The sequence below is a fragment of the Sprattus sprattus genome (assembly GCF_963457725.1).
Source record: "Sprattus sprattus genome assembly, chromosome: 2".
NCBI classification, from domain to species: domain Eukaryota; kingdom Metazoa; phylum Chordata; class Actinopteri; order Clupeiformes; family Clupeidae; genus Sprattus; species Sprattus sprattus.
In genome coordinates, this window is record NC_137921.1 from 20,880,279 (window position 1) to 20,907,776 (window position 27,498).

The 27,498-nt window shown below is 44.3% G+C and overlaps 2 protein-coding genes across 2 annotated transcripts in view; both read right to left on the reverse strand.

Moving 5' to 3' along the window:
- cep85l (centrosomal protein 85L) overlaps positions 1–545 on the reverse strand; it is a 60,754-nt gene extending 60,209 nt beyond the window's left edge. Inside the window, exon 1 of the mRNA XM_080832488.1 lies at positions 225–545. Coding sequence (XP_080688614.1) covers positions 225–273 — 49 coding nt within the window. The 5' untranslated portion in view covers positions 274–545. The remainder of the gene's footprint in view (positions 1–224) is intronic.
- A 7,579-nt stretch (positions 546–8,124) lies between these two features.
- On the reverse strand, positions 8,125–24,924 carry mcm9 (minichromosome maintenance 9 homologous recombination repair factor; the record flags this gene model as incomplete). Its single annotated transcript, XM_080833245.1, has 12 exons — positions 8,125–9,889; positions 10,194–10,339; positions 10,767–10,849; positions 11,268–11,471; positions 12,616–12,818; positions 13,691–13,865; positions 14,158–14,277; positions 14,844–14,969; positions 15,487–15,687; positions 17,055–17,136; positions 17,425–17,741; positions 24,615–24,924. The coding sequence occupies 12 exons, from the start codon at positions 24,922–24,924 to the stop codon at positions 8,125–8,127; spliced, it is 3,732 nt and encodes a 1,243-aa protein (XP_080689371.1).
- Positions 24,925–27,498: the final 2,574 nt, after the last annotated feature.

Genomic DNA, 27,498 nt, shown 5'->3' on the forward strand with positions numbered 1-27,498 from the left:
GTTTTACATTATGAAAAGCCAGATAACATATTGACGTCAGCTAACTGGCCAAATATGCTAGTTTAACTAGTGAATCACCGCAACATTACGTGGCTAGCAAGCTATTAGAATTAGCAATGGGCATCAGACTTTACGCGAGCCATATCCCTCATCAAGGGAACATCAAGACGGTTTCTTTGTGCTTGTGGCTAGCGTTACGAACAAACGACCAAATAACATCTTACCTGTTTTAAAGGCATCAAATCCATCTTCGAAATCGTTTCTCCCCCACATTGTTACAGGACTTCGTCTGAGACACTGTAGCCGCTCGAGGGTTAATTCCAAAAAGCAAAGACAACAAAATGTGAGCCCACCGAGATGGGGGATTCGCTAAGTGCGGCCCATACTTACATACTGTGAGCTGACATTCTGGCTACGATTTCAGAAAAGAAAGAAAAAGAAACCAAAACGGCTTCCAGATTTAACAACACGTAACGTTATATCCTAAACAGGATCCATGAGTCGGAAATCTGGGAACGGTTGAGCAAGGAATACTGCCGTATCGTTGGCAACCGCAATGCTAGGCTCGTAAGGATGTGATCTCACTGAATGCGTGTGCAGGCTCCTCTCGGAGAAAGGCTCAATCAGAGCTTGTCTCCTCCTACTCGACCCGATGCTGTGGCTCCCGCTGTCGCAGCGCCAGAGCTCCAAGCAAAAGCGCGCCACCGAAGCCATGCCAGTGAGCCTCCGAACAGAACAGCTATTCATGTCAGGTTCCCTCATGTTTTGTAAAGTATCAAGGCAATTGGACACGTATTATGCTGATGTCTTTGTTTGTGTGCATACACCTGTTTGGAAGCACTCACTTTATCCGTTGAAATAGTTTCTTGGTCAATAGTCTTGGTCAAACAATTCAGAAGTAGCTTAGTGTGTTGTGTGCTGTTCCGTTTTGTGAGCAAAATGGGAACCACAATGACACTATTGTGACCTGTAGACAATCCTTCAAAACCATTTCTTTAATCAGAAATGTTACCTTCTGTAATTTGAGAGGATCATCATGAGGTCTTTCAATATTTCAGTTTTGGTGTCTCATCTAAAGTAAACACAAAACTCTGTATCAGAGTATCAGGGACTACTGAATGACCCATAATTAATGTACAGGGCTATGAGATTTAGACATAGTATTTTATCAAGCAAAAATGTTCCTTGAAGTAAAGGACTGTGTTTGGCCCCTGAACTCAACACTCTTGCTCAGTAAAATGCAGCACAACTATTTAAGGCATGTGAAACCATCGCAGCACCTGTTTTGTAGCTAGCAGGGTTCTGAAAACAGGACTGCATTGAGTGACTGAAGCAGGAATGCACTGAGGATGTTAGGGTCGAGCTTGTCATTTCAATGGAGGCTAACATGCCCAAATAAGCTGTGCTTAAATTATGTGCTAAGTGAAATGTAGTCAGTTAAAACATTTTTTTTTTTTTAATCTCACATTACAATGATTTGACCTCTTCATTGCCAATGCAAGTTGTAAGAATTGTAGGTCTTTGTCAATAAAATAACACTTTGCATTGCAAAACACATGAGTCATTGTGATGTCAACTGCTGAAGCAAGCTACATTTCAAAACATCTCTCTTTTTCTGGTACCTCAGAGTTCCTCTTTCCTGAACTTCTGCGCACACACACACACACACACACACACACACACACACACACACACACAGAATAATGCATGTCTGCAGAAAGCAGCACTTAAATTTCTGTGGAGGCTTAGATGGCAAGTATCAGTGACCTCTATTTTACTGCTGGGACATAGAGGTGGTATGGTATACACATGAAGTTCTGGTGGATGCTGTTCACTAGGTGAACTTCACTTATTTTGAGTAAATGAGAAGGCCAGGTTGATCCTTAGGAAGTAACTCTAACACCTTATCTGAGAGGAATTAAAATGACAATGAAGTAAATCTATTGTTCAAATATACTTAATGGGCAACAATACGAGCAACAGTTAATGAATAGCCTACAAAACTTTCAAACATGCTCACACCATCAGCCACTTAAACTTAACTAAAACTCAAGACAGAAAGTGATTCTGTGAAAGATAGAAGTGTTAACTAGCTGGAGAAGTCAGGCACTTATCAGCAGAAACAGGTGTCATTCCTGCCATTACCACTCGGTCAGCTCCACTTAGAGATCAGACATCAGGAACAACCAGCACCGCAAGTCCACCACTTATCAGAAAGATCACCACAGATAAGGGTCTACAGAGAGACCAGATCTGCTCTGGGTTCATTGAGCTACATCCAATCCCTGCACAGTGAAAACGGGCCTCTGTAATTACTTGTGTACAACATTATTCAAGTTCAATTACCCAGAAGATCTAAATGAATCACACGAGGCTCCCTGCATGTGTCCACATTCAGAGGTAATTATGTCACTGTAAACTGAGTAAAGCTGCCTAATGGAGTCTAAACATGCAACAGTGCTGGCCTCACATACTGTACTTGGTGAGGTAGGGTTCTTGCGCTAGTTTTATAGTTCAGTAGAGGAAGCCCGGGAAAGCAGAGCTGTCAATGTTTCTGATAGTATACAGTAAAGCAGTTTGTTTTATGGGTTTGCTTTGCTCCCCTGAGGTTTGCAGTATTGCCCAACAAAAAATAGCTTCATACCAAAGATATTACCAAACGGGTATGGAAAGAAGGTTCAGGCCAATAACACCTCATTGAAAACAACATAAGCGTTTGGATGCAATCCAGATCTGTCTTGGTGCATTAAAATGAAACATGGCTACAGAAATGGAGAAGATTAAAAGGATAGGATGAGGGTTCAGAGAGAGGTTGGTCCCGTTTTCCAAAAACATTCCAAGGTGTTCAAGAAGGGATAACGGTTTGTGCATTAAATATCTGGGCACTGTTGAGTAATATATGCAAACACAAAAGTGAAGACTGTGCGGTACCTGTGAAAGGTTCACCACAGTGTCTATAGACACACAGTATATATACATACATACACGCATGCATAGGGCCAAGTTTTAAGTAAAAAAGCAGTTCCCCAGCTGCATTATGCAACTCAGAATTTACATTATTAATGATATATGACATAACACTGTTCCCTGTCCATGGAAGAGGTGCTCTAGCACCCAGCTGAATATGAAAACAGGAGGATGGCAGGACGCCTCCTTGACAGCCACTTTTCTCCTGCCTCTGTCTCTTCTCTGACTGTTGTGTAACTTGTTTTAAAACTGTTATTGGACAACATTTAAAAGACGTTTGGGCATGACTTTGTTCAGGGTGACCATCAGGATTTGTAACTGTGTGTGTAAATGTCTAAGCTAACGTGTGTGTGTATTTGTGTTTGGACACAAAGCAGACATGCTCCAACTACAAGCAGACGCCTGGCACTGCATGACACCACTGCCTGTCTCCACGACAACAGTGGACCTCAGAGGAGCTCAGACAAGCCTACTCACTCCCTGAAGCCCAAAAGAGAGAGATAGTGTGGGGTGAAAGAGACAACGAGAGAGAGAGAGAGAGAGTGAGAGAGAGACTACATTTGAGTGGGTAACAAAGAGCACTTCTCATTCTCTTCACAATCCTCAGCCTGTTGCAGGCCCACAAATATTAGATTAAACACACAACTTTCAGAAAGGGAAATTAGTGGGCAACCAGATAGACAAAACAGCCAAATCCCTCTCACAATGAGCTAAAGAGCACAGTAACTGGAAAAAATCCCTAGAGCTGTACAGCATAGCTTGAGTGAGAAACGGACAATTCAGCACACAGATCTACTGCTGCTACATCTCGCTGAGTGGATGTCTGCAATGCGTGGCCAAGGTGCTCATTTTTGTGGCGTAAGATCATGTGTATGTTCTGCAGGAACAAAGTTAAGTTTGGACTTCTGCCTATTTGGTGACTCCTGACTAGCGCCAGTTGCTACTAAACACAAACAAAACATTTCCTCCCAGCAGACATTCTCACTCAGTCGGCAATGTGTTGACAAACCCATCTGATACCCTCCCTCTCACGTCTATGTGGAACCAGGGCTTGCCATGTAAATTCCAGATCATCATGGTGAAAAATTATGCCAGAGGGATGCTAATGCAACAATCGTGGCGTCAGGAATCAGTGTTTTCATGTGTTATCAGCTCCAGGCAGGCTACTCCCTACCCCCCATTTCCTGTCTCAAGGGCAGGAAACCAGACTCGGCGTAACAAACACACACAGGACCTACACTGTGTCTCCAATAGCGATCGCACATGTTCACTTTTACTCTCAGGCTCAGGCCCAATAGCTGGTATAGAGTTGCATCCTCACATCCTCAGACAAAGTGATATATATATTGATCTATATAACACCGATATAGACTTCCGCCATGCAAACTATTCATGGTAGCTGGCTATAAGGGCTTCCTGAGACTGCTTGGAGTGTAAGAGTGGAAAAATTGAAAGAAAAGCAAGGCCTAAATACAGCCTCTTCCACCTGCTTTTGACAGTGTACCAGGCCATCAGACTAAATGTAAAAGTGAAGCAAAGTATAAACAAGAAAAAGATACATGTTCTTTAGTGATTAAATTGATGGATCAGTGCTGATGATGCAAAGGCCATACGTTGAATTTTCATTATGTACAAATAGTGATTAAAAAGCCTTTTTATATTGTAAAGCTTTTTAAACAAAACCATCCACTGAATGTTAAAGATGTCTTTCCATGAGCATGGTATCACAAACAAAACCCTAGTCAACCATAAAAGCAAAAGCAAATGTATCTAACATGAGCATCAACGGAACATCCACCTGACAAAGCTGAACTATGCAAAGCATTTCATGTCAAACAAGAACCATTAACGCACAGATGTCACTTACTCTCTGCTTTCTTCATGAGCACCTCATCACAGTGCCGAGGCAATGGTGAGGAAGTGCTGCGGTAAGCAGAACGTTACTAGTGAAACTCAGCACAGGAACTAGGAACTGGCTCAGCCAATGGCCTCTTCTCTCAAACGCAGCTCAGGCACATTTTGAAATGGGCTGAGTGAGAAACCATGAGCCCGCGCAATTTCACCGTTCGTCACTTCTACCATGCTTCTGATGTGATGACCTGTCTCAGAAGTAGAAACATCATAGACCCAGGATCAACTTCGGTCAGGCAGAACCTATTAAAAAATCACTGCGGAGGGGATGTCTCTGAGGGGAACCTGTTTGTCATTAGGTTTAAGCCTGGGGGTTGTTTCAGCCGTTGTTAAAGGGGCTACCCTGGTCTTCTCATACCCCCTGGACAGACACTTAAGGATCAATACTGCTAGAGAGGCAGCCTGCCCTCCTTTATGAAGTGTCTGTGGGGCCAGACCAAACCACATCTGACCTCTTGACTGCCAAAAGGTCTTCCAAGTCAGCTCATTGTAGGGCTCTACATGCAAGGAACTTCCAAACCAAACTAGCATACAATTTCTTCTTGGTGACAATGTGAGTCACTGTCTCTCAATCAGCAGTTTCTCAATCACAGAGAGTGGTTAGGCCTGACAGAACAAAAGAGTGAAATAGACGCCTTGATTTCCTGTTGCTTGAGTCTGTACTGTGTGCTAGAGAGAAAGCAGGAATTTAAATGTGCTTCAGTGCTCCAGGCTACATTCTATGAGCTCTTGCAAAGAACTATTTTTTTGTTGATGAACATGAAACATAACTTTCCAGCTAAGGTTCCAGCTCACTCTGTTGCTTTTACTTCTACTTTTCTTCAGGTTGGCAAGACGGTGGAGTGAAACATAAACACAGTGGTGCATCCATGTTGGCGCTTGTCACGTAAGTGAGTGCAAATACAAACCTGGCAGCGATTCAGTCATCCATCAAATTTGTCAGGTCTTCCCCCTGGCATTTCTCAAGTAGACCTGCAAAAACAAGCTTTCATGAGCCTCCTTCGTCAAGTGGTTATATAACCTTGTTGTGATCGACTGTGCAGTGCAGTATATACAGTATGAGAGGTCTCAACACCTCTGGACACCTGGAGAAGCCCGAAAACAAAATCCTCCTCCCCAACACAGCCCCCCCCCCCACCCCCCCCTTGAGCAGAAAGATCCAAATAATCAGAAAAGACCCTGCTGAAACTGATGACTAAATATAGTCTTAAAAACAAAGAGAACAAATGTCCTCATTGTCCTATGATTTCTTGTTTTCATTTTGCCTGGACTGGATCACAAGCTGCAGTTTCCACGAACAAGCACACGCAGGGGCGAGATGCCAAATGAACACAACAGAAGTGTGAAGCCAAGATGGCACAGCAGAGCAGAGTTGGGGTCTCTGCTGCAGCACTTGAGGAGAGCAAGAGACCATGTCTACCCCACATGCCCAAGCATATGCTTCTGACATGAACCAACTCTGCTCTCAAATGTTTCAAAGCTGTCAAAACATTCTGCTAAGGCACTGGTGGTTTGTAGCTGCTGCATCCCCCCCTCCTGAATAAGCAGTTTTCATTCTGGTCCCTTCACAGCTGGGAGGAACATTACATTCACCTAAGACTTTGCCAAACCACAGGGGAAGAAAAGCAAGATATTGCAGTTGTGTATAGTGTAGTCTGTCTCCATGCCTCCAAGCAACATTTAAATGCAAATGCATAACTTAAAGTAAGGCAACACATTCTTCAACTTAGAGACAAAGAAACACGTGCCATGCTCGTGCAGGAACTCTGCTGTTACCAAAGGCTCGAAAAGACGAGGAGAAGAGACACAGGCATCCAATTCCTAGGGCAGGTCTGGTCCCACTCAGCAGGGGAAAGATGCTAAATCAATAACAGTCCATTATTGATGAGGCTTGTGCTTCATATGCAGGAAGTTATCGTCCATTAGCTCCTCATCTTACCCCCTACCCAACCTACCGCGGCCCCCAAAACCACCGGTGTAAATAGAACCATGACACACATGAGGCACCCAGGAAGCCTGTCATTGACTGTAGATACAACCACACACACACACTTTAGACCACACATAATTTGGAAGTTGTCAGTAGCTGCTTATTACCATATAAATCACATTCAGAGTAGCCCTAATGCATGCAATCGATGTGCTTTTCAAGCAGAGGAAGTTATTTTCTAAGTTGATGATGGAAGAGGAATAATGAAGATCCTGCTCAAATTATATTCCCTGACTACATATTATCTGAGTTCTGGGAATGAACTGAAGACGCTTTGTGGAAAATAGAGAGGCATTGCACACTAGTAGCCTGTATTTACCGTAGTAAATGTGTTGGTTAGCATAGCAAAACCTTCAAACAGGATTTTGATGGGTAATGGCAATACATCTCCCAACCTTTCTGTATGCCTGTGTTACATAATTATGACAGACCAAGAAAGCTAAATGAGCAGTGTAAGGACTTGTGTGACTGCGGTCATTGGAAATACAATCTCCTTTCTTGCATAGGGCCTGGTTCCAACACCTTTTAGGTGTAACTGAACATTGCTCATCCTCTCATCTCCGACTGGACCCTGGAGAATGGGGGGGCCTGCCTTAATATAGCGTTTACCTAACAGGGCAAATCCTGAAACCCGCACCATAGGCTACGCTTGATCCTATTAGCTATTGGTTCCCTGCTCTTATCCTGAACGTCCCTGCGGAATTCCTTCAGCGTCGCCATGACAACAGCCATGCGCTCATCTCCCGCGCAGTCACTGCTCCTCCAAGCACGGATTTTTTTTACCATTTTTTTTTTTATTCGATTTTAAAACCCTTTCTCTATGTCTTTTTACAGGTCATTCATCATCCATATTTATTAAAGCATCATTCAACCTGTGAACTCATCCCTATTGTCTGGGCTGGAAGGTAGTTTATACTGCTACTGCATGTGTATACAGGGTACACATGTAAATCAAAAGTCACAGACTAGGGGATTTTTGCACACAGGAAAAGTAATGACAGCAGCCACTGTAAAGTAATGTATTTAATATAATAATTTTGTGATATAATAAAAGAAACATAATTCATGTTCTGAAATGACACCCATATCTCCTTTTGCCATACTGATGCAGCAAATGCAGTCAGACCCTCTGGTTTACAAAAAATGTCACAAAAATGCTTTTTTTTGTTTGTTCAGAACTTCAGTAATTGCATACTTTTGTACTGTTCACTCGGGAAACCACTTTCTCTTCCCTCAAAACAATCACTCCAGCCAAATTAGAAGTTGGCTCTCTTGCTGGGCTCATCCTCCCAGTCGAGGTCCAGCAGAGAGTCATCCTCCAGCCCAGCGGATGTGAAGAAGGACAGGCCAGAAAAGAGCCCCTTTCCAGCTCCTGACCCCAGCTCAAAGCACTTCCTCTTCTTGGGGTTCTGAGCATCCCCTGGTTCCCCAGTGTCTGTGTGTGTTTGCGGCTCAGTGACTGTCTCTGTGGAGCTGCTTGTCTTGTTGATTAGTGTGCTTTGTGCATGAGTACTGGAAGCTGTGTGGCCCAACTGCTTTGCCAGCAGAGTGTCTGTTGAGGTTAATATTGCAGTCTTGTCTGTTGTGGGTATAGCTGGTGATTTGTTTGCTGTGGGCATTTTTGTGTTTGCATTGTCTGTTGATACTGTTGTGTGTGGACTGTCCAGTGTGGATGCTGAAACTGGATTGGTGGTCTTGTCTTTAGGAGATGGTGATGCCATGAAAGAAAATCGGGAGAGTTTGGTCAGTGTGGCAGGTGAGACTTTGGCCCTGTTTTGATCATGTGTATGAGGGGAGGGAGTGTGTGTGTGCAACGCAGGTGGGACACATACTGATGCAGTCTTATCCTTGCCTGTCACCATGGAGCTCAGCCTCTGCAGCAGTTGCTGACGCTTCAGTTCTGACCCCCCACCCGAATCCCCTGCGATAGCACTTCCTGTTCCTGCTTTCTTCTGGGCATGTGACCCTCCAGGAGGATTTTCATTTGCTGCCTCAGACAGACCCCTCAATCTGAGCCTGTTGGCAGTGCCGCTGCTGCCACCTGGTGGCGATTCAGGACTCCTGTCATCATCAGCATCTTTCCTTCTCTCTTCTTTCTCTCTTTCTGCGACCTGATCTCTCTTTCCTTTTTCCTTTTTCTCAGCACGCTCAGTTCTCCTATTGGTTGATTTAACAGCTGAACTGACAGTCTCACTCTTCTGTGGGGCATCTGTGTGACGTATTTTGTCCCTTGGCTTGAAGGCAAAGCCTGTGACTTGGTTTTGCAAGTCCTTTCCCAAAGTCTCCCCCTCACCGTGAAGGTCTTGCACAGCTGTCTTCAAAGTGGGAGAGGCACAGTCGCTTCTTCTTGCTGTGTGTCTCTTTCCTGAAACAGGCGTGCTGCTGTGCGCCAGCCGCGAGTCTGAGGAGAAAAGCAGGTCCAGCTCATCCAACAGCTCTGTGTTGTTAGACACAGCTCCCCCAGTGGGCTGGGGGTGTAATAAGCCCTTCTGAAGTGAGGAAGAAGAGGAAGAGGAGGTGGCTTGTTCCATTTCTGAGTTGAGCTCCCGCAGCCGCCTGTCATGTAGTTTTCTGGAAACCTTCTGCACCACAGTGGCAGGGTCATCTAAGGTCACGGCCTCAGCTGACATATCACCGTGGTCATATTCTGCCCACTTATTTCTCCCCCTTTCTCTCTGCGCCGATTCATCTGGCAAACTTCTCTTTTCCTTCACCTTTCCTTCAGTTACAGAAGGGGTTTTACTAGCCACTTTTTCACAAGGGTCTCCACTTCGGCCCGGTAGCTCCTCCTGGAGGTGTTGTGGTGGCTCTGTGGTGGATTTTATTGGGATTGTTGCCTCGGGTGGTGGTGGAGTGGGTGGAGATTGTGAGTCAGTGTCTTCCAGTGACTGAAACCAGCCTAGGCCGCTCTGGGTGTCTGTGCCTGGGTTCTGCTGCCGTTGGCTTGGGGTTCCCTCTGGACTCTCACCGCCCTCCACTAGGCCCCCGGCTCCAGACGAGAATGAGATGTTCTTTTTCAGCCTATCATGAAAACAACAACAACAAAACAAAAACCATCTCATGATTGCTGGGTTAACTTCAAAAACCAGTATAGTCCGCTGTTATGTTCAAATAGATGTAATTCTGGTGTCTGACGGTTTGATATGATCGTGGGAGTTGAAGAATTGAGATTTTGGTGAATATAAGAAACAGTGGTCTGGACTGTGAATAACAATGTGAAATATTTGTTCAGGCCACAGAATGTTGTGTCAGTCTGCTTGCCAGAAAGCCATTCCTCATTTCCTAAGAGAAAAAAAAAAGAATGTGGAATGATGGACTTCCTCACCGTGCAAGCCTCTGAAGTTCGGCATCTAAGAGATCCTGAAGACCAAGACCTTCCAGAACAATCTGGCACTGTGTCTTGTACTGCTCACTAGGATTGTCAGGGAAGGACGTGTGCAAGGCATTAACTTCCCCCAAAAGAGCGCCTCCCTGTGGCAGAGATAAGGAGAACAACATTTAAAAAAATGCCTGGATTTTGAGGGGCTGAAACCTCTTCTGTCAACATCTGTGCATACAATAATATTCATGAAGTAACTGTTAAGAATTACACTATCTCTATCTAACACTATCATCTGGTACTGATTCGTTAACACTCTCTTAAAAAGAGGCAATGGCACATAAACACCATATTATCGGGATGTAATGGCATGTTAACAAAACCATATTTCTAATCAAGAGGTAGACACCTTCACGCCATTGACACTACCAAAACCAAGAGGTATTAACAATTTAACACAAATTAACCCTCCCTTAACCTTGAGTCATATCAGTTTTATAAGATCAGTTTCCAGAGGTTGAGAGACATGGACCTCTTAAAAAACAGTTGTCAAGGAATGTGGTTCTAAACACTGCTCACCTGCATCGAACACTCCATGACTGAGACCACAACCACAGCATCTTCAACAGTGACCGTCTCCCTGAACATCAACCTGGCATGAGCTGTGAATAAGGGAGAGCACATTCATTACCGGTTTCATCCTCATCACACTTTTAACATCACGTCTTTCCAAAAAGGGAATACGATGAAATATGTACTGTTCTAAATGAGATTTTTCCTGAATGTGTATATCTAGGGAATGTGATGTAAGTATTACTGTAGTCATAAGCAGGCGTGAGTAGAGAAAAACACGTATCGAATTGCAATTATATAATTTAAAACGGTTACATTCGCAATTTCATTTTGCAATATATAAATAAAAATGGTTTATATTTGCAATCGAAAGTGTGTCCAATCAAAATTATTTTTTCTGCTTATGTTCATCCAAGTTGGCAAGAATGAGAGCTTAAGATTGACACTATGCAAGGTAACTGATAAGGACTTGAGGCTGGTGTGAGGTGGCGTGGTGGCGAGCCGTACCCTCGGCTAGGCGCCCCAGGCTCTCCAGCATGCGGATGGTGGTGCGGGCGGCGTTGCGCCCGCTGCTCTGGCGCTGCAGTTGGTAGTAGCGCACCAGGACGGCGTTGGCCTCGGAGGAAACACGCGGACGCAGGGTCTTGCTCAGGCAGAAGTAGGCCCTCATCTTCTCCATGCTCCATAGGGAGGACGACTCACGAGGGGCTCCTGAAGGCAACCGGGGGGAGGGAGCGAGAGCCCAACACAAAGAGAGAGAGACACAAACACAGACAGAGAGGAAAGGGGAGAGAGAGACGGGAATGGAATGAGAGAGCAACAGAGAGAGGGACGAGGGAGAAAGAGTCAACAGGAGCTATAAATGGCACAGGCGATTGTATAATGTCTGTTCCACCACAGAATTTCTACAGAGAATATTACAGGGACAGAATTTATGAGGCTGTGATGAATAATTGCTGCTGTTTCTAGCATTGAGTCTGAGACAATGGGGGAATGGAAGAAGCAGGAGTCTGCCAGGCTGGCATCAAACACCCACCATGACATATAATGCAAAACAGATTGCTTTTTTGTGTTACGGTCTACATGGATTTAAAAACAAAATCTTTCAAAGGATGAGAAAAGGAATCTTGTAAGATATTGCTAAGAACTAAGAATATGCTCACAGGAAACCTCGCCTGAAACACTAAATTATGCACAGGGGCACTGCCTGTGTGTTGCCATTCCAAATCCAATCTAATCAAACTGGGAATTGTATTCGGAAATGCAGTTCAGTAAGTGGCAACACTAACCCAAAGTATACACATTAACTTTTGAAACACAATTGTGTCCCTGTGACATAACTATTATCAGATTTTCACTGTGTGATCCTGCTCCTGTTAGCCTGATTTCCATTATGCATTCCCTCCGTCATCATTCAGAGCTAGACGGGTGAGGATTTTGTCGTACTGCAATAAGCGGAAATTGTCACCCTCCTAGGGACATCATTTTGTCCTCATCAAGAAACTCTGCTGTACATAAAAAAGCAATAACACGACAACAAAGCAAATTACAGGACTTGTACCTCGCCGAGATAACCATCACCCTAGGAGTTAAGAGTTAGACATCTTTCCCACTCAAATCCCACTAGAAATGTAACTAAATTACCACACGACGACTGTGCAGTCACTCAGAACTGAACTTTGGTCTGCTCGTTCACTTTCATGATGTAGAATACAAGATGGTCGTGCTCATGATTTCCTGTCGCAGTTTTAAAACCAGATTACTAGCCAAATGGTACATTCCATTTACAGTGCTATGTGGAAATGTAGGACTATACTAGAGACTTTGGGATTTGCAATACGTAATGCATCCCTACCTTTGTTCTGCAGGATGAAGGATGAGATGATCTTGTCCCATCCGGGGTTCTTGGTGTCAAGCAGGACCAGAACCAGGTCGAAGCGGCTCAGTAGGGGGCTAGCCAGGGCCACGTTCACCGAAACAGGCATGCTGGGGTCGTACTGGCCCTTGGGATTGGTGGCTGCCAGGATGGTGGTCCGGGTGTCAAGCTTGCACACCATGCTGTGAGGGAGTGTAAAAGATGGACAGATTAATACAGTGGTGAAAAATGGGGAAACTAAGAAAAGTTACGTGTTAGGAGTGAAGAACAGATAAAAAAAGGTGGATGTGAGAGTTCATGAGAGAAAGAAAAAGATGCTGTCTGCTAACAACTTCCTCTCACTTCTCACTGCGTTCCCTTACTCAGGCGGTGACACTAATTGCCTGTGCGAGAAAGATAACCCCTTACTCAGGAAGAGAACTCAATCAGGTGGTGACATTTTCTTTGGCAGATACGAATAACCTCCACAGCCTGGACAATCTCTGCATAGACACAAGCTTAGCCAAGCCCACTGGCAGGCCACACTCTTGTCTGTCACAGAGGACCATCAGAAGAAATATTACAATAACCTTCTACATAATCGACAGTTTCATCCCACCTGGCCCACCGGTTATGCTTATGTACAGTACGTTACAGAAGATAGCCAGCAGCTTCGGTATCTGCCATCTAAATGTCTGCTGCTGACTCACCTAGCTTTGCCGGAAACAAATAGGCTCCGGACTGCTTAGTCACACTGCACTGTGCTGTCGGAGTTTATGGTCAGAGGACACGCTGTCTGCTCTGGCGGTGAGCAATGCCGACACCGTCTAGACAGCAGTGTCACCCCGATACGTCTGAGGCACATACAAATGCACAAAGCGGCCTTGACAAGTCTAGCGCGTGTTGGTGTTGTGAGCACAAAGTCAGGGGATACAAAACAATGATGCCACGAAAAGCCAGGTTTATCGCCGAAGTGTGTGTATCTTTATGTGCATTAATGTGTGTGAAAAAGAAATTAAGACTGATGGGTGTATGTATGTATGTGTGTGTGATAAAGCCCATGAAGAGGCCCCACCCTGCCTTGGCGACACTGATGGTCTGTTGCTCCATAGCCTCATGGATGCTGGTGCGGTCGTGCTCCTTGATGCTGTTGAACTCGTCGATGCAGCACAGCCCCCCGTCCGCCAGCACCAGAGCCCCAGCCTCCAGGTGCCACTCGCCACCGTCCTTCACCGCTGCCACTGTCAGACCTACCACACACACACACACACACACACACAAACACACACACACACAAACACACACACACACATGCACGCAGACAGTCGCGCGCGCACACACACACACACGCGCGCGTCACACACACACACACGCACACGTACACACTCACGCAGACACACACACACACACACACACACACACACACACACACACACACACACACAAACAGACAGGCACATTCACACTCACATGAATCCTGACGACCAGTATGTATGTCTGCGTATTTGTGTGTGAGTGTGTTTGGAGCCCTGGCGGACAGACCTGCGCTGGTGGAGCCGATGCCAGCTGTGAGGACAGAACGCGGGGTGATTTTTGCTGCATACTTCAGGAACTGGGACTTCCCCGTGCCAGGGTCGCCCACCAACAAAAGGTGAGACTCACCTGCAGAAAATAAATGTACACACACTGCTTCACAACTAATTTTGGCCCATAACTTATTGTTACATTCCAGGCGACGCTGGGCTCAAGATTCCCCTGAGAGAGCCTTGTTACCTCCACTGATAGAGAGCTGAAAAGATGAGGCCCTCCTTACTGTCAACAAATACATGAATACCTGCGGGATATATGGGTCCTTGGAGAGAACTTCTAACAAAAGTGGGAAAGTGGGGAGAAATTGTACCCTTTCTCTCACAGTTCCAAAACAAAAGGAGAAAAGAGAAGAGTTCCTGTTAGTTGCTTTAGAACTAAATGCTGTCTGCTAAATGGCTAGACACACAGTATGAGCTGAAATGTTGTGTAAAGGTCAGAGGGCTCATTATCAGACTGCTACACAAACACACACACACATATCTCCACCGACTTTTTGTAGTCATTCACCCGGAACAAATTAAATCTATCTATGTAGGCTACCACCCCCGTAAACCACAGCAAGCAGCATAGACCTCTCTGTTTGCAAAAAAAAAAAGGAATTGCTGCCCTTCGCAGGCTGCGTGGTGTACTGTACATACCTCTCACCTTGGTTCCAGAAGCATCATTTCTCTGAACTCCACCGGCTAACACCATGGCAACAGCCAACTTGACAACGTACATTCCAAACACCTGCGGGCACAAGCTCATCAGAATCTGGTTCCTGCCTTCAAAACAATAGAAAAATGAATGAATACATATGTAAAAACATGGCGAGCAATTTTAGAGTGTTTTTCAGATCATAACCTAGAGTCAAGAACATTATACAAAGCTATTGAATACATTAAGAGCCTGCATTTTATTTCAAAGGAGAATTAAAATGGAAATGGCTGGCTGCCCTCTCGGCTGATAACAGTTCAATGCATTTATCTGGGTGCATTCATGCATTTGTTTTACACTTGTTCTCCTTTGAAAACTAATCCTATTTAGAGAAACCAAATACCACTTCATCATCTTCGAAGAACTCGCCCACTAGATGAGTAACCTTTTCTAAAGTGTATTATTATTAGGGATAGAACACAGAGGGCAAATACAACATCAAGTCAGTTATTAAAAATGATTAGTGACAAAGAAAAATGTACATAATACAGAGGGAAATACAAGGAGTGGCATTGTTTTGCCCATGTCGAACCCCCTAGATGTGCTGAAGTTGTGTTTGTGTGTGCCCTGTGTAGACTGTCCTACCTGCGATGGGGTCATGTTTGTGTTTGTCCCAGAACTCCTCAAACTCCTTCTGGACGTCCTCCAGCACCAGGGCTGCTGAGCTCTGGTCGTTGTTCACCTCGATGTAGTTGGCCTTTAGCACAATCTCCACCTCGCAGCGTGTGTCCTGGAAGAGGGGCTTCCAGCGCTGGCACACCACGCCGTACACCGTCACGTCGTCACCTGGGAGACAAATACCTCAGCTACATCACAACCTTGGGACTGGCGTCAATGTTACATCACAACTTGCTACATTGACATTTACATTTGCATTTAGTCATTTAGCAGACGCTTTTGTTCATAGCGACGTACAAGGGAGAGAACAGTCAAGCTACGAGCATTAGAACCCTGGTGTAACAATAAATACTACTTTACATAGGAATACAAAAAAAAAATGAAAATAGAAAATAAAATAAAGTGCAGGAATGTAACCGCTGTTAGTGCAGGTTAAGCACTAGTCGAAGTGCCAGTTAAGGAAGGGAGGTGCTCTCTGAAGAGTGGGTTCTTCAGAAGCTTCTTGAAGGTAGAGAGGGACACCCCTGCTCTGGTAGTGCTAGGCAGTGCATTCCACCAACGCGGAACTACAAATGAGAATAGTCTGGATTGCCGTGCTTGGACAGACGTGAGAGCTAAACAACGCTCACTAGGCGAGCGCAGCATCCTGGTTGTAACCTTTGCCCTTACAAGAGCATTTAGGTAGGTGGGAGCAGACCTAGCAAGCGCTTTGAAGGCAAGCATAAGTGACTTGAACGTAATGCGAGCAGCTACAGGCAGCCAGTGGAGCTCAGTGAGTAGCTGGACATCACTGGACAGACCAACCATCATGGTATGATTACCACCTGGGGGTAAGAAAACCTTTGCAGCCTTAATTACATTGATAAATTATGATTTAAACTTAAAATAAAGTACACATTAAATGATTAATACATTTAGACCACATGTGTCAAACTTAAGGCCCGCGGGCCTGATCAGGCCCGACAAGCCATTAAATCTGGCCCGCCAGCTCCTCAGAATGTTGCAAAAAGTTCCATTGATTTGAATGAGCAACCGTGACATTTTATTTGGTTTGCCTAATTTTCTCTCAGGGTTAATACATTATCCATCTATTTATCTATCAGAGCTTGTCTGCCACGGCCGCTGAAATGTGGAACGCACCACAAATACAGTCCCACAATGCACCGTCCCTGCGTTGGTAGCATACGTCAATTTAGGGAGCACTTGCCCCACTGTCCGGCCCTCGACTTACACCCATTTTTTTTATTTCGGCCCTCTGTGTATTTGAGTTTGACACCCCTGATTTAGACGAATGACTACTGGATCTGAGGAACGTACTAAGTGTATGTTTCAAAGTCTATAAGCTAGGCCAGGAAGCAGTGGAACTATAAAAAGGGGAACATGAAGCCTGAGATAAAACACTGTAAGATGAGAGAGAAAACTCTGCTACTGTGATGTCACCGCCGGGAGGCAAGATGTTTGACAAATAAAAAAGAGAGAGACATGAATTGACAAGACCACATCAGAAGGCTTTGAAACACGAGCAGAGATCTGACCTGATTTACAGCTGTCCACCAGATCATCTTCCAGAGCCACCAGCATGGAGCGAGGGATACAGCCCACAGACAACTTTTGAACCTGAAAGAGAGAGAGAGAGAGAGAGAGAGAGAGAGAGGATAGAGAGGAGGTGGGGAAAATGGAGGAGAAAGACAATGAAAACAAAAGCATTAAAAGAGGAAGAGGGTGTAAGAAATGGATTGAGTGAACCATTTTCCCGTTGAGTGAAGCCTTAGTCAAAAACATTGCGTTGCACACAGCACTACTTTCTAATCTACCCCCACACTAATTATTCAAATGTCAGTACTTTTCGAGCAACCAAGATGAAACACAATGAACCATGTCATAAATAAACAATAAATGAAACACCTGCTCCTGGATCTTGATCTCCTGATAGTCCCTGCAGGAGGATGGCACAGCCGTGTCGCCCTGCAAGCAGGTGAACTTGACGGAGGTGCAGCCGTCGGGGCTGGGGCAGCACGTCGGGGCCGCCAGGGCGTAGTGCTGCTCGAAGTCGGCCTGCGCCGCGAACACATACCGGCACTTGGCACACATATAGTCACGCTGGAACTCGAGCAGCTTAGGCGTGCCCGTGCGGATAACCGTGCCGGTCACGCACAGGAAGTGGCCCACGTCCCGTGCCCGGGGGATGTGGTCCCGAGTCAGCTCGGGGCACACGGGCAGGCCTGAGGATGGAGGGATGGAAAAAGAGAGAAGAGTAAATACAAGGACAAAGGGAGAGTGCAAATTTAATAAGAGCTTATTTAATAAACACTCAAACTATCAATGGATGAAATCAAAATGATCAATAGTGGTCCACTGCTTAGACTAGTCCAGTGGTTCTCAACCGGGGGTACGCGTACCCCTGGGGGTACGTGAAGGTAGTCCAAGGGGTACGTGAGATTTTAAAAAAAAAAATATTTAAAATAAGCCTCCATCCAAAAATCATTTAAAAATACTTATTATACGGCTCTTCAGAATGTTCCAAAATGTACGTTGATTTGTATGGGCCATATGTGGGTTAAATGTCTGCGTTCGCAGGTTTGTAATTCCTTGATATTCACTGCTGCGTAAAGTTTATCACCGCTGTCATTGGCAACGCGTTTTTTGCTTCTAATTCACATTGCATAATATTATCATTCCGCAAGTAGTCCGGTTAGTTAACGTAACGGAAGGTCATTGAAACTTGAAGTCAGAAGGTGGATTGCTCAGCATTTGCGTGCAGAACTATTTTTTTCTTAGCGGAAATCACAAAATGACAACAAACTCATTCAAAAGAGGTATTCTGGAGGAATGTCTTCTATCGTTTTGGCAAGTAACTGTATAATAAGCGCGTTTTTTTTTCGCGAAAACATGGGAGCTGAACACACACAACTGCTGCTGCACACAGAAGTGCGTTGGCTCTCTCGAGGGAGAATACTCAAACGGCTGTTGAAATTACGATCTGAAGTACAGACCTTTCTGATTGAGCACAGATCCCCCAATGCCACACAGACTGGCTTGCAAATATGTGCTATCTGGCAGATATATTCAGCAAACTGAACGAACTGAATATGTCTGCAGGGAAAGGGCACCAGCATTTTAAACCTGTATGACAAGGTGCACAGGGGGATTTCACCTGCTTTCCTCAGATTGATGATTTTCTCTCTAGTGAGGATGTGGACAGAGCTCCAGTCCAGTTGGTCATCGTGGGACATTAGACCAATTTGATTCAACATTTTAATTTTCAATTTCCTACTTTCCTGACATGGAGGAGAAATCTACACAGCTGGATTGGGTGAAAAACCCATTTCTCTTGTCCGAAGCATGTGGAAGCTCTGTCACTAATCAGGAAACACTCATGGAAGTGTCATCTGACCGTGGGCTCCAGATGAAGTTTGCCACATCCACACTCACACAGTTTTGGATGTGTGTGAAGCAGGAGCACCCTGACCTGGGAGAGAAAGCTTTTGGAGCAGCTACTACCCTATGCCTCCACATATTTATGTGAGGCCTCCTTCTCTGCAATGACTGTGATCAAAACAAAGCAGAGAAACAGACTGTGCCTGGAGAAGAGCTTGATCACAGCAGTTGCCTCCTTGCCACCAAGACTTACAAAGATTTTCAGCGAAGCATAAGCACAAGTTTCTTACTAAAATGTAATTGCAAACGCACTCAGTTCAATGCCACAATATTCAATGTTCAATCTTCAGTCATGACAGTTTAATAAATCAGACAATGATGGCATAGAGCTGTGTATAACATATTTTTTTTCAATCAAAAATGCTTTGCGCTGGTTAGGGGGTACTTGGCTGAAAAAATATTTCACAGGGGGTACAAAACTGAAAAAAGGTTGAGAACCACTGGACTAGTCAAATTGCCCATGGTAAGTAGATTGTTGTAAACCCACCCACATTTGTTTAACTACTTGCAGTCTTAAGTATGCCAAGTGGTGCTTTAACATTTATGACATCTTACACATTAAAAGAGTTATTATCAAAATTAGTAATTTTTCAATTCAGTCAAGAACAAATAGTTATTGTACCAGGCTACACCACCAGATGGCGATGTCTTTCTGTAATATCAGTAAGCCCAGGGTACAGGCAGTAATGTGTGGCTTGCACTTGCAATGACTTGCATAATACATTCTAGCTACTGCTCACATGTAAGACATGAGAAAAGTACTAAACCGTGGTGAATGGTTAAGACTCTGGACACCACTTGCATCATAAATTCACATTGAAAGGATGTGCTGTGAAGACATCACACCCAAATCAGCATCCTGATTGAAATTTGCTTGACTGTGACTGAATGTGCCAGAGCAAAATGAGTGTCCAACATCAGAGACTGAGTTCTGCGGCACTGCTCGATGGGATGCAGCCCTTTGACTGGCACTCATATTGTTTTTTTGTGCGCCATATCACTGGGCTTGCAGAGAGTGCTGGGACTGGTGTGTGTGTGGGGGGGGGGGGGGGGGGGGGAAGATAATTAATGGTGACACAGTTCTTTTACCTCTCCCCACAGACAGCATAGCAAAGCAGCCGGCGCTTCTTGTCAGTGCAACGAAGTGCAATATTGCAGCCCACCAAGATGACAGCAGGGAGTTTCTCTCCCCCCTTCCTCTCCCTCTTTCTTCCTCTTTGTCTCTCACCTATTCAGTATCAAGCCCCTTCTCTTTTTTCTCTGTTCCCCAAAGCTTTTCTCATAGGACATCTAAGGAAAACAACTCCTCTATTAATCAGGTCTTTTTGAAGATTGCACTTATCACAGAATCCATTTCCTGCCATTTGCATCGACGAGCCTCCTCTGCCTTTCATGCCCACTCTGGGGAGAGAAGGGGGGGGGGAGGACAGCACACAACAAGACCATGGCCTGAGGTAGAGTATCACATCCACTGTGACCTTATCTATGGCCTTACCGTCATCCCACTTCTCTCTCTCACACACAAGCACACTCTCTCTCTCTCACACACTGCCTCTCTAGCTTCGTCTCACACGCCACTCCGTGCTTTTGCTCTCCCCTGTCCTCATCTACCTTTCACACTCTTTCTCTGTGTCTCTCTATTTGGGATGACATTGGAGCATCCAAAGCATTAGGAGTCCTCGTGACATCTGCGCCATGCTTATCATCGGTGCAGCCCGGCGTGCAAACCCAGTGTGGCTGCTGGCCGTGGTTCCCCTGCTCTCTCTCTTTCCTGCCCATGTTTCGGACAGGAGTCACGAAGGCAAGGTCAGTCCACGCGCTCCAGACATGCAGTATTCCTGGAGACTGCTCTGACGAACACTCTGCTTTGAGCATGAAGGAGCCCAATGCGTTCGTCATGCTAATGGCTACACGGAGGAGGCCGTGGACAGTGAGTGGAAGTGACAGGCAGCCCAGTGGAGGCAGGAAACAAGGCCCAGATTCAGTTAGTTAGTCACAGCCAGTTGGTGACGTTGGGTAGACCATGACTTGAAACTACTGACACACTGAGCAGCAACTCTGGAATAAATAGGATTCGTTACTAAAACGCAAATGGAAATGTGTGCTCTACCCACTTGAATATCTGGCACCCAGATTAGTCCTCATTAGGCCTAACAAGGTACACCTGATCTCAACTGGTGACAGTTTTCTGGATTTTTTTGTTGATATTCTGTCTCTTACTGTTAAAAATAGAGCAACCATTACAATTATAGATCACACATTTCTTTGCAAGTAGTAAACCTTCAAATCGTGACCAAATCAAATCAGCAGGGGGTCAAATACTTGTTTTCCCCACTTTATAGCACGTGTGAAGTTGTTCTGTAGTGACACTGGGTAAAATTACCAGGGGAAGGGACTCATTTTGATACCTTGAAGAGGTAAAAAAAAATTCCTCAGGAGGAAGGAAACTTGGTAGGAGAGAGTAGCTTTCAAACTGAGATGGAGCACTGAGCAATACTCCTCAAACTTTAAACAAACATTCTCAACTTCAGGCAGTTGCCATAGTTACTGAGCCTTGCAATCACAGTGGGGTTACCATGACGTTTCATGTAAAACAGGCATCAGGAGGCTCCCAGACAGAATCAGGTTAGGCACACTGAGCGTATGCAGAGTTGTCTGTGAACCGTTGGTCCCCATCTAGCCTATTTGTCTGCCACTAATGCTATATCGAACCTGCCCCAGTGGTAAAAACAGGCCACTCAAGGTCACTCTTCTTCCTCCTCCTAACCTTGACTCCACTCCTAAGACAAGCCCTTCTTTAGTATCCTACAGCAGTAGCAGTGTTGTGTTGTTATTGCTGCAGGAGAACAAATTAAAGGCGTGTTTACAGACAGTATCTCAGTGTATCCCAAATAGTTGTTTACTTGGCGTAGGCATATTGACAGGAGTCTGTGTAAATCTATCTAAATAATGACTTTCATGGTACATACCTTTATCCATCCCAACCCAAATTACCAGTTTTAACAAGGCAAACCCAATCTCTGTAATGCAAGATTCTGCACAAGCATTTATGCCCTGTAGATTAGCTTTAGATCTATTTGCTTCTCACACAATGACAATGATTATGTTGGTGGTTCTTTGGTAATGTGCTCCCTGGATCACCTCAGCAGCCATTTCCAGCTGCTTACTGGTTGTCTTGGCAGCATAAGCACAGATCTCTCTGGATAGTGGCAGGAATGAAACTAATTTAACCAGCTTAATCTAATGATCTTGCCTCTGCCACGAGCCTCAGTGCCACCCTGGGCTCCCCTCCCACAGCCTGTTGATACAATGATACGAGAAAGACGCAGATGCTCGTCAGCCACAGGGGTCACATCGTCTTTTAATGACCCGCGGCTGACCCCCCCCCCCCCCCCCCCCCAGTCACCTCACCATCGCTAAAGAGATCCAAGAATTAAGCCCGGTGGGGGCCGATTGGAACACACACCTCACGTCGGGCTCAAATCACCGCTCGTGCAGGCACCGCTCGTGCAGGCACCGCTCGTGCAGGCACCGCTCGTGCAGGCAAAGACGAGCGTCCACACACCCGCCGCCTCGTCGCACATTAGCAACGGCGCTACACGGGCTGCAGTGTGCGAGACAAAAAGCCTACGCTAATGACTCGTGTCGGGTCTCGTTGGGTTAACTGGCAGTTAGGGTGATGCAAGGCACGGATTGGTGGCAGGGGCTGGGAACCTGAAGAGCCTGAGAGGAAGCCATCAACAGGATTTATTCACACTTTTGAGAGGCCAATATAGGAGACAAATCAGGGGAGGCATAGATGTAATTTTGCAAAATAAATCTTGGGGATTTCTCTTTCTACAGGTTAGGTTCCATGCTGTTACTCAGCTATTACTCTTATGACACAAAATATATAATTTATAAGAAAAAATTGGCGTTATTAGAAAACCTGCTGTCAGCAAGTTCCAGTCCACACTGAACGCTTTGTATTTTCATCTATTTGAACAAATACAGTGCCCTCCACAATTATTGGCAGCCTTAGTGAATATGAACAAAACAGGCTATGAAAAAAATTGTCTTAGCTGTTTATCCTCTTGGTCTTTTGCTCAAAATATTCACAAAAATCTTTTATTGAATTATTGAAAAAAAAAAAAAAAACTGTTGACATGTCCCCCAAAACATGTGTGCCACAATTATTGTCACCCTTAGAAGAATCTTATAATTAAAACTAACTGAAGTAAATTTCCAGTCATGTTTTACAATTTTAAGTTCACCTGTTTGATTAGGAACTCTTAAGAGGTCAACTATGACTTCCTGTTCTACTGGCTTACAAATATCAGGTGACACAGGCCAAATTGTATTAGTCATTCATCACTATGGGAAAGACCCAAAAACACAGTGACGATGTGCGATAAAAAGTTGTTTAGCTGCACAAATCAGGAAATGGACACAAGAAAATCTCTATACAGTTGAAAATTCCCATTTCCACCACCATGGAAATAATTAAGAAGTTTGAAGCGACAGGAGATGTTAAGCATCAGCATGGAAGAGGACGTGTGTGTACATTTACCCCACAGACGGTGAGGAGGATGGTTCAGATGGTTCGGACCCCATTAAATACCAGCAGATATTAAAAGAAAACCTAACAGCCCCCTCCAGTAAGCTTAAAATGGGCCGTGGTTGGACCTTCCAGCAGGACAATGATCCGAAGCAGACTTCAAAATCAACGAAATACCATTAAAAAATAATTCACTTTAAAAACAGTGGCTAGGTTTGGGCCCACAACTGCTGGTTTATGTATGGGACCCAATTAAAACGGCTGTAATACTGAGTCATAGATGGATTCATAATGTTCACATGTTGCCCTCAAGGCTGACTTTTTCTGTCTATTCGAGATTGCTGAACATTCTGAATAAAAACTTAAGTAAAAAGATGATAATGTCCCCCATTCTCCTTAATATACAGCAACTTTTGGTATTGAACCAACTCAGCATTTTTCAGTATATATTTTGAATATGCAATAAATTAAGTGAATAAAACTTATAACTGTGGATATGCTAGTTATATTTTCAATGTGCATATCACATTGGTTCAGTGTTTAAAATTTCATTCAACATGTAATTTGCATAAAAAAAAAATGTAAATGACAAATCCAATTCCAAACCAACAACAACTGTAAGAACAACTTCCTTCAGTAAGGGACTTTGTGACATTTGTAGTTCCAGCTGCAGGTGGCTGATATGCTTGAGAAAGTCCAATTCATAAGATTTTACGTCTCCAATTTGACTGGGTAGCCCATTTGTCTTTGGTCTCAGCGCTTAAGTAGAATAGGCAGGCCTGATTACATTAATAACCACATTTGCATTTCTAAGCGCTTTTCACAACAAAGTTATCTTAAAGTGCATTTTAGTGAAAAAAACCCTCTGTAGATCAATGAATGAAAACAAGGCTGATTATACATTGCTGTATAGAAATAGCAAAAAAAAAAAACTAAAAGGATAAACTATACATGTTTTCTATATTTGAGTGGAAAGTTGTGAAACAAAAACACAACTTTGCCAAAACGTCAGCAGGAGAAGTATAACCATACTGTGACTGATCACACTGTGGCCAGATACTGTATATCCCAAGCACAGACTAACCATTCCAGGCCAGTCTGACAGGGTAGCCTTTCTCACCTGAGATGCGTGCATGTAGGTTAGGTTTGACCCCTAGGGCTCCCTGTAGGGCGGGGCAGGAGCTGGAGATGGTCTCAGCAGCCTTCTGCAGGGCACTGTCGAACACAGGAATCACCAGGTTGGGAAAAGCGTTGAAGTATTCCCCCACCTCCATGTTGGCCTCAAACAGGGTCATGGCATTGATGACCACAGGGTAGTGGGCCTCTTCTCCATCCAGCAGAACCTGAAGGATGTCATTCCGGTGGTGCTCCAGGACATATGCCTCAAACACCTGCCCAATTAGGACTGCTTGGTCCTGTGAGAGCAGCATGTTCTCAACTGGAAGGGTGATTTGAGACAAAGCGTGAAGGTGGTTTTCAAAATAAGCGCATTTGCTGTATGCTGTTTAATTTAACATCATGCAGCTGTTATAAAATGACAGTTGAATTTTTTGAAAAGGTTATTTATTCATATACCAACAAATAAGAAGGATGGTTCAGACTTGTGAAACCAGTCAAGGTGCTGATTATAGTGCACAGTGCACACAATACTGTTGACTGGTGGTAGAGTAATGATAGTAAGAAAGGGCAGATTGAGCACCCACGTAGAGTGAAAAAGAAACACGCAGAGCATTAATTCAGCTAGAGCTACTCCCATGTCTCTGAGAAGCCAATGCGTTGCTAAGGATATATACTAACCAGACATCTTTAAGTTTGTGGGCCTCTATACGTGTTTTACCCTGTGCGAAGTCACTTTCACGACCAGCAGTTGTCCAACGTAAGCTAACGTTAACGTTTGACACTTCACGTTTGAAGCTTTTGCTCGAAAAACAGCGAGTCACAACTAAAGACTATTTATATCTGACAAGTGAACGACAAATGCATTTCGTCATTTTGAATGCAGGTAACATAAATTAACGTATGCTCTATGTTGAAAAACAGCATAAGGCCAATTAAAACCCGACAAACGTAAACTAGCTAACTTATAAAACCTTAACCACTGACTGGATACTATGATACATTCGCGTATTAGAATTGTACTAACTCTGTTTAAACAAAAATAAGTTAACGTTATACTGAATAACGTTGACTGAAATTATGGAAGACAACTGCCTAAGTTTGTAGTTTGACCACTTTGACATAAGGAGTTGCTTTTGCATGCACTAAATATATACAAAGTATACTTACTCTAAATAAGCCGTTCCATTATATCTGGATTCGACTGTTTATAAAGATCTAAGTCGTCGTACACAACCGAGGAGTTACCTCTGCCATTTTTCGGATTTGGCGGTAGATCTTACCATACGGTACTGAATAGGAGTACCTTATCATTATCACAACAGTGGATTCACAATATATTAACTATAACCGTATTATTCTCGTATTGTCGTGGTGGTGTATACATAGAAATAATGTTCGTTGTTGTTGTGTTCCTGATTATTCTTTGCTGTCAAGCCCATTTGCTTTCTTACAATGGATGTAACCCTCAATTTTTGTCAAGATGGTACATTCCAGGAAATCTGCTTTCCTCTGGCTTCAGAATGGGCGCAGTCCAATGAATCTGGCGCTGCGCAGCGTGCACAACGTTGGGCCAGACTTAACACAATGAATATGGGTTAAAAATGTTGTCCAACGTGTGACGATTTGTGTTGTAAAGGGCCGGTACAAACAGCTTGCTGGTTACAACTAGTCTGTGGTCTGATAGTAAAAACATTTTCGTATATGTCCTATCCTAAACACATTTCCTTGACCTCGATGGAGAATGTCATGAGGTCAAGGAAAGATGTGAAGGAGAATTCATAAGGACAAAGGAAAAGAGAAATTGCTAAGAGAATCTGACTGCACGTACACTGTAATGGATTTAATTGACAAAGGTCTTTAAATTGTGTTGTGGCAGTGAATTGTTGGACGGTATTATCTCCTTTCCTCTGTTAAGGATGTCCTAGGTGACACACCCCCGCACTGTAGGCCTACCTATGTCTTCTCAATCATAGGTCAATTATGTCCTCATAAGTAAATGTGGTAGACCTTGTGGAATTAATGTATGTCATCTGTGATATCCACAACTAACATATTTAAGAATGAAATACATCTATTTAGTTAACATTATCAAATTATAAAGGTGGTAGTAGCTGGTAAAATGTGTACATATACTACTGTGGCTAAAAAGTTTATTTGCACCTCCGGTCCCTCAGAACTGTACAAACCTCAATTAGTCCCTTGTTATACCACCACACTACAGTCAGCTTCAGATGTATGTTGGCTGTAGGAGGGGAGACAGTGAAACAAGCATGATCTGAATGAAAGAGACGTTTTACCTGACAAAATGCTGATGCTTTATCTGTCCGCTGGCACCAAGGTCAGCTCATAGAACAAGGTGCTTAAAACACCAAGATTACGGGTTTGATATCCAGGGAGCCCACAGACTTTTGGAATATTTTTTTTTAATATCTGTTCTGTGCTATAAAGCAGCAGTCAGGAGTTTTGGTTGAAAACTAGGAATCTAACTACTGAAAAGGCAAAAACACCAAGAATAGCACATTTGGCACCGATAAAAGGCTTGCTAGCATCAATTCCAGGCACGACAATACAGCACCAACATTAGAGCGATAAACCAGAGATTTTCTAGATAACGTCAGGATTACCTCAACGTTGAGGTGACCGCACCTCATCCACAGTAATCACCAACACATGCACCCCCAGGGCTGTGTGCTCAGCCCTCTCCTGTTCTCCTTGTTCACGCATGACTGTGCGGCTACGCACAGTTCAAATCTCATCGTGAAGTTTGCTGACGACACAACCATTGTGGGCCTCATCACTGACAATGATGAGGCAGCCTACAGAGAGGTTGATACCCTGACAACATGGTGTCAGGTTAATAACCTCTCTCTTAACATCAGTAAAAC